We start from the raw sequence: 8,094 nt of genomic DNA, 5'->3' as shown, positions 1-8,094 counted from the left end.
CACTTTGCAAACAGCTTTCTCTCTAAAAGTAGCCATACACTATAAAAGTCAATATTGGGCTTTAATTTGATCTTGGGCCAAAAAATCAGATTACAATTGTGGGTATACAAATCATCCGAGTGAGGACCACATGCGGTACCCGATTCGATGGGAAAAGAAAACCTGCCTGATCAACCTCTTTTTTTTTTTGGCTAGATATCAGTCGGGCGGACCTGTTGGAGGTCCTCATACATGGGCAGATGAACTGCCTAATCTGTCTAAAGGGCCCATATCGACAGATTAAATCTGACCATATATTAGGATTATGCTCAGTAATTAGCATCATGTGGGCATTGGTGTAACATCTGCTCTGGGACCCCCCCTTCAGGCCCGGACTGGCAATCTGTGGGTTCTGGCAAATGCCAGAGGGGCTGCTGTAAGGTGCCATAGAAAGTCAGTATTTAGTGGGCTGGTGTGGGATGTTTGGGCCACTGTGTACCTGAAATGTCAGGGTCCATTTTAATTCTCAGTCTAGACCTGTCCCCCTTGTACCTCTGTGTCCCCCTTACAGCAGTGCTTCACCTCCTTCCTCTCAGGTAACTGCAGTTGCACCTCTTTCCTCTCAGATAACTTCATTTGCACCTCCTTCCTCTTAGGTAACTGCAGTTGCACCTCCTTCCTCTCAGGTAACTGCAGTTGCACCTCCTTCCTCTCAGGTAACTGCAGTTGCACCTCCTTCCTCAGCTAACTGAGCAGTTGAGGCTCGACCAAGAAGGAAAGAAGTTGTCAACTCCCAGGTGGTACCTCACAAGTCACAGTGACTTTGGCAAGACTATATAGGTCCTTGATTCTGCATAAGGGGAACCCCCATTAATGTGTGCTTCATCCTTGGCCAGACACCTGTGTGCCAGGTGTCTGTGTCCCTTGAGTAGAGGAGAAAAAGATAGAAGTGATGAATAGCTAAAGAATACTGTGTGAATATCTGATGAACTGTGATAAACTACATTTGCTACGTTGTGTGGAGCTCAGTGTGAGCTCATTGGGTTATTCAGCCTGATTCTGGTGTGGAAGCTATTATATCCCAGCACACCCCGTTAAACACCGCTACATGGGACAATATGAAAAATAAAATCCATTAAGAAATTGGTTTTCCATCAAAAAGTTAAATGAAAATGTTTACATGGCAAAGTTCTTTCAACTGATTAAAATATGGGCATAGTTTAGGGCCTATACACAGGCCAGTGGTTTACCAACTCCACCAGAAATGGGTAATTCAGCAGCCAGTATCTGTCCAATGTATGGGCTCCTGGATGAGCATCTCTAGCTCTATTTTGAAGAGCTTGCTTACTCTCTCATCACATGTGATTAACATAAGATATAATAACATCACCTTTTCTAACCAGCCATATGTTTTAATACAGGGATGTACAGTTATTTCCTTTTAGTGAGCCAAATAACAAAATGAACACTTGTTAGTGGTCTGGATTATAGAAAGTTAAAGTCATGGAAAGATACCAATGGAGACCTTGGTTTTGCTGTGAAATCTTTTGGGGGTTGCATTCCCCAAATGGGCAGGACTACATTAGAACTTGTAAAAAATTGTTCCAGACAAGACAAGCACGATATGTTTGGTTATATTATAATTTATTACTGCAAAGAGATTGACATTACCATCAATGGATCAGCATATCTGATAGCAGAGTTCAGTGCATGATGGACAGTGAAATATTTGCATTCACCTACTGATTGTGGATTACTGAAGTAAGACAAGACTTGTTTCTCCCTGAGAAATAGAACAGTAAGAGTCCTGACTCGTGAAGCCCATATGGTTTAGATAACATCAAGTAGCTCTTTCAGGCCTTTGTCTGAATTGTCTCTCTAGAAAGGAATTCGCTTCCTTACAAGAGGAAATCCAGACTTCTAGCAGCATAATGGAGAACCAAACCCGATGCCAATGGCATGGAGCCATAGTAACTTCAAGCTATCTGTTCATTCTAGGAATTATTTGGGATTTTTTTTGGCCGTGCATGTGTTTAGACCCTAGAAATGAACCATTGCAGGAAGACCAAGAACTGGCCATTGCAAAGGTGGAGAAAAGAGGCAAATGCACACTATATCCACTGTCCCCTTACAGATAGACATGCTGGGTTAACAGATAAATACTCAGTGGACAATGATGCCTGAGATTGTCCATGGTTTGCAATGGTAACAGCAGATATACAGTATCGTATCAGGGCAGTGGGTATGTTTATTCAGCTGGATCTGATCCCAACTAAACTTTTACCTAGTCAAATGATTTCATTAATAGCTTCAAAGGCAGCATAGGAATTGTAACAGCTGTTTCCTTTAACAGTAAACTGAAATGGTTAAAAAAAAGAAACAAGTCCCTTTGTTTTGACAGTCAGATTGGGTTTCATGCTTTGTGTAATTTTAATTCACAACTGCAAAGGTCCCTCTCTTGCACCACTGCATGTCCTTCACCCTGCGGATGGACTGGATCTGGGGCTGACTGGCTCCCCAGTTGTTCCAGTGCTTGTAGGGTCCACATTCCATCAGATATTGATATCCTCTGTAGCCAGGATATTGGTATCCAACCCATCTGTTTGAGAGAGGTTGCAAGGTCAGTAAAAGAAAATATAACGAACCAATGGGAAGTTTTGGGATCTTGCTCAGAGAAGGTGTTGATCTACCCTGTTTTCTTTCTTCCTTTGTATTTCATTCCAGGCATGGTGGAACCCTCTGGAGTGAAACACAAATTCTAGACTTTTCTAACTAAGAGCAAAACTAGCTGTCCGTTGAAAACTATGGCTGTACAATCAAGTCTTAGGCCATGGGGAGGACATGTTTCTTTCTTCTGTGACCATTATCAAGCCACTTTCAACTTTTCAACATTTATTTTTGATATAAAAAAAGCCTGCAGGCTCCTTCATAATGTCCCATCAACTTACGTTCCTCCAAGGACTTGGACACTGCCAACCCTGTCCTGGAATCCATAAGACCACATGCTTGGGATGTCTTCATCGCAGACCTCCATCTTCCTACCCTCAAAGTTGGCACATTCAAAAAGGGAGATTTTGTAGTCCTGTGAATCCTTTAAACAGAAACATGTACATTAGCTTTAATGTTGGAGAGCAAAAGGCATCATTGTCAAGGTTCCACATTTAAAAAGTAGAACCTACAGTGTATAGTAAGGACAGAGTATAGAGCAAAGGCAAAGTATGGACAGTCTGTTCCTGAGACAGAGTGTAGAGTAAAGGCAAAGTATGGGCAATCTGTTCCTTTCTTATTGTCTTACTAGGCTCTAGAGATTTTCAGAACTCATAAAGTGAACACAGGAAAGACTAGTGGTAAAAAATGAATCAACTTAAGTATCTTCAATATATTGAAATCATATTGTATTTAAAGGGGTAGTTCACCTTTAAGTTAACTTTTAGTATGTTATAAAATGGCCAATTCTAAGCAACTTTTAAATTTGTCTTCATTATTTTATTTTTTAGAGTTTTTTTTTAAATTATTTGCCTTTTTCTTCTGACTCTGTAAAGCTACAAGTTTATTATTATTGCTACTTTTTATTATTCATCGTTCTATCCAGGCCCTCTCTTATTCATATTCCAGTCTCTTATTCAAATCAATGCATGGTTGCTAGAGGAATTTGGACCCTAAACCAGACTGCTGATATTGCAAACTGGAGAGCTACTAAATAAAAATCTTAATAACTCAAAAACCAAAAATGAAAACCAGTTTCAATATCACTCTCTACATCATACTAAAAGTTAAGGTGAACAGCCCCTTTAGGGAGTTATTATCATAGTTATAGAAGACACCAAGAATAGTTCTTTGACATATGAGATAATTTATTAATGTCTTCCCTCACCCTAACCTTTTTCCTGCAGCAACAACTCAGTAATGCTGCTTGATATGGTATCTGTGCATTGCAGTTCCATAGTAAAACCCGTGTCTAGGACTGAATTGTTTGCATCCGGATAAATGTGTTTCTAAACATTACACTCTATTAAAACAAGTCTTGTGCAATGTACAGAATTGTGAAACCTTTTTTTTGTGGCTTTAATGCTTCACAAGAAGAAAGTAGAGAATTCTGCATTATATTTACCATACGGACTGGCCTCAGGGACATGATCCTGTCGGCCCGGAAACAGTTAGACCATGAATCCCATCGGGGGTACTCTCCTTTCTCCATAATGAACATTTCCCCAGAGAAGTCCTTCTGCTCATATGCCACCCATCTATAAGAAGGAAACAGTAAAGAGAGAACATGTTGTGGGTGAAAACTTAATGTTTGTAAAATGCTAGTACATTTGGAAAGTTATGATTTCTGGGTGCCTCATATTCGATTTCCCAGAGTGATTAGGGAAGAATGAAAGCGTATGGGAATACCAGAGGGCCTTTTATACAGTATTTTATTGTGAAACTTTTGCAAACCGTACACATTTCACAGCACATAATTCAGTCTGAATATTTAATTATAGTGGCATAGGGCGTAACTACAGAGGAAGCAGACCCTGTGGCTGCAGGGGGAGCAGGAGCAAACAAAACACAATATAATTCCATTTTTTCTAGGCAAAGGGAGCACAGACCTATGATGTATTAAAGCTAAATGTCCAAAAAAAGAAAACAACTCTGACACAAAGCCTGCATTTTGGGAACTGTTTATGCATCTGGAAGCATAGGAGTTGCATAGGTAGGAAAACCAGGAGAGTAAAGGGACACTATTTATCATATTTAAACATAATTGGGGAAATGGTTGTGTATTTCATAATTTACCTTATTTTTAAAATACAATAGGGACAGGCCAGTATCTCTAATAACAACTGATTGCTATAAACTTACGGCCCACATTCAACTCGGATGGACTTCACTTGGTCAAAACCGCGATCACACAGGTTACAGCAGTCGGAGTTGAACTCCACTCTACGCCCTTGGAAGTTTTCATACTCGTAGCAGATCAGCTGTGGGAGGAGTCCGACATTACAATATGGCTGCTCACGTGTCACTCCCAGTTGGACTGAGATTTTAATATAAAATCTAATACTGTGCGCCATAGACCTAATCTAGTATCATTTTGAAATAACATGCCTATCAGCAAATTATATCATTTATATTTCCTTTTTTTTACGTTAGTGGGTAAAGTATTCTGAAATATCAGGCAGATATCAAACTTAGTACACAAACAGCAACAGTCCATGTCTGCCTTTGCCCTGAATCCTCAACTTGGGAAGGGCAGATGGCCGGAAAATGCCATTGGTGACATCTTGTTTGATGTTTGTAGTACAGGTATGGGACCTCTTATCCAGGATGCTCAGGACCTGGGATTTTCCGGATAACTGATCTTTCCATAATTTGTATCTCCATTCTTTAAGTCTACTAGAAAATCATGTAAACATTAAATAAACCAAATAGATTGGTCTTGCTTCCAATAAGGATTAATTATATCTTAGTTGGGATCAAGTACAAGGTACTGTTTTATTATTACAGAGAAAAAGAATATTATTTTTAAAAATGTGTATTATTTGGATAAAATGTAGTTTATGGGAGGCGGCCATCCTGTAATTAGGAGCTTTCTGGATAACGGGTTTCTGGATAACAGATCCCATACCTGTATTTACACAAGATGTGGATAAAATTTAGCCCTTCGGCTGTTGTTTCATTACAACTCCCAGCATGAGACTGACAGAGTAGGGGGGAGCTGGATGTTGTAGTCAAAAAGAATTGTAAGGTCACAGTTTGGAACTCACTGAATTAGATTTTTTTATTTTTCATCTGCACAAATGTCCTCCTGCTGACTAGGAAGAAAAAGATCTCAGTGCCCTAAATAGTATAAATTTTATAAAACTGGTGCAGTGCAGCACATAAAGCTCTGCAAACACTCTGAGGAATTTAAGCTCCTGTTATGAAAATATATAGATTTAAGAAATAAATGGTTCTACTCACCATGTAGTTCTGCACACCCATAGAGGAGTGGCTGCCCATGCTGCCCTGAGCTGCACCGTGAGACATGTTTGCAAACTGCAACTGGAAAAAAATCATATTTTTTTTATCATATTTTACCTTCTTTTCATGCAGAGTTTGCCTTTTTTTTAAGCCAAGGCATCTGTATAATATAAATGCACAGTCATTGCCCTTTCTGCTCTAAACAACACAAGAGAGCTAGAGGATTCCCGGCTAGATAGGCTAAAATTGTCATATTCTCTGTTAGGCCCTTGGGTCCACTCTACATAAAACTGATTTTCCAAAGCCAGAATGTTCATTGGGGCTGCATTTTGCATTCCCATCACTGCATTTGGAATTCTTTTCGGATTTTCCAGCACAATCACATTAGAGTGCTCTCTTCTGAATCTGCCACAAGTTGGCACTAGCAGTAGTGTCTAATTTCACTTCCATTTCCTTTACTAACAGTATTCCTCACATATGAGCTGAGCCATATAGGACACAGTAGTGCAAGCTGGTCCCACTGGGAATTCAAAATTGTATTTTAAAGCACATAATCCCAAAAAAGTTCCTCTCAAGCACCAATAAACAGTGTCTATGGCATCTTACAACAACCCCTTTGGCTCTGTACCAATGTACTGTATATACAGATTGCCAGTCTGGGCCTGATATATATCATATATTAATATATGTAGCTTGAAGCAGAGAATTTAACATATGCTGAAGCCACCACATTAGCATTGCCAGTCCAAAACTCCATCACACTCTACATTCTAAGATCTGTATACTGAGTAAATATAGATGGAGAGAGATGATAGATGGATAGTTAGATGGATAGATAGACAGACAAATAATAGATAGAAGGATAGATGATAGATAGATAGATAGATAGATGATAAAGGTCTGGAAAGAAGGCAATTAATCATATTCAGGAAGGTCTGACAGGCATACAGGTATGAAAGGGAGAAAGAAAGAGAGGGTAAGAAAGGTGAGATCAGAGAATTTAGGAGCCCCCCGGCCACCAGAATACAGTGTGACTGTAAACCCCAGCCATATTGCCATTACTTACAGGAGTGCTGTGACTGAGACACTGAGAGTTGATGTCAGGCCAAGCCCCCACCCTACCAATTTATACCTCATAAATCTGCTGCCACCAAACTTTCTTTTTGTTTGGAAGTCCTAGGAGGAGGGAAGTAGGATGAATGGGACAGAATGATGCCTGAGTTCATATTTCTGACAATACAGAGGGGAAAGTGTGTGGAGAGGCCTGTACCTTTGTGTGTTGGAAAGAGAGAATCTGTGAGCTGAGTCGGCTGTTTGCTTTGTTCAAACATAAGAGGCTCAGCTTTAAACAAAAGGGTCGACCAGCTCCACATATTTCTGACAAAAGTGCTGACCCCACTGGCTGCGCAGTCTGTAACTTCATGACCTCATTGTGTTGGCAGAGATTAAGGTGCTAAACAAACGGCACGTTGATGGCTGAGGCCTGTGGCCCTGGATTTACTGGGTGAAGCTTCACCTGAGCGACACAATGGTGTCTTCTCATTATAGGACAAAATATCACTTCATTTCTACAGCTTCCATCCGCAGGAGAGTATCAGAACATAGTAATTAATGCTATCAACCGGGTCAAAAGACTTTTCATACATTCATCTCTAGAACATTTTATTTTATTTTATTTATTGGTGAAATTTAGTTTATTTTATTGAAAGAGGTGATTCACCTATATGTTAACTTTTAGTATGTTATCGAATGGCCAATTCTAAGCAACTTTTCATTTGGTCTGCGTTATTTATTTCCTATAGTTTTAATATAGTTTAATTATTTGCCTTCATACTTCATAATAAAAGTCAACTCAACAGTGAACACTTTTAAATTAAGAGAAAATAATGATTGGCGCCAGATTTGCAGTGGAGACAATTTTTCATCTAACGCATCATGGAAAAGTCCATCAAAGCTTTTTACAAATAGGGTGAAAAATAGTAGAATCTGACCAGAGTCAGCCAAACCTTCTAATTTCACTGTCTACGAATATGGTCCCAGCCTATGTCATGAATTATACCTGCTTACAAGCAAGTGGTATGACATACATATACTGCTACATGTAAAATGTTCAACTGCACGTGGAGTTGGTGTATTCAGGGTTGGTGTATTCAGGCCCCTCACCCC

At 39.7% G+C, this 8,094-nt stretch overlaps 1 protein-coding gene across 1 annotated transcript; it reads right to left on the bottom strand.

The window, feature by feature from the left end:
* Positions 1 to 1,606: 1,606 nt before the first annotated feature.
* On the bottom strand, positions 1,607 to 7,124 carry cryba1.2.L (crystallin beta A1 gene 2 L homeolog). The gene is made up of 6 exons (XM_018246095.2): positions 6,995 to 7,124; positions 5,929 to 6,009; positions 4,828 to 4,946; positions 4,091 to 4,223; positions 2,928 to 3,070; positions 1,607 to 2,578 (listed from the first exon to the last, which is right to left on the bottom strand). Exons 2-6 carry the CDS (start codon positions 5,992 to 5,994, stop codon positions 2,410 to 2,412), a joined length of 630 nt encoding a protein of 209 aa, XP_018101584.1. The 5' UTR covers positions 5,995 to 6,009; positions 6,995 to 7,124; the 3' UTR covers positions 1,607 to 2,409.
* Positions 7,125 to 8,094: the final 970 nt, after the last annotated feature.

This window comes from Xenopus laevis, chromosome 2L (assembly GCF_017654675.1).
Source record: "Xenopus laevis strain J_2021 chromosome 2L, Xenopus_laevis_v10.1, whole genome shotgun sequence".
Classification (NCBI taxonomy): domain Eukaryota; kingdom Metazoa; phylum Chordata; class Amphibia; order Anura; family Pipidae; genus Xenopus; species Xenopus laevis.
This window is presented reverse-complemented; position numbering and strand designations above follow the sequence as displayed.

Coding starts and splice junctions, on each gene's coding strand:
- cryba1.2.L (XM_018246095.2), bottom strand. CDS start 5,994: ATGTCTCACGGTGCAGCTCAGGGCAGCATGGGCAGCCACTCCTCTATG. Junction 4,947..5,928: donor TGGGTGTGCAGAACTACATG/GTGAGTAGAACC, acceptor CTCCTCCCACAG/CTGATCTGCTACGAGTATGA. Junction 3,071..4,090: donor CCCTGAGGCCAGTCCGTATG/GTAAATATAATG, acceptor TTCTGTTTAAAG/GATTCACAGGACTACAAAAT.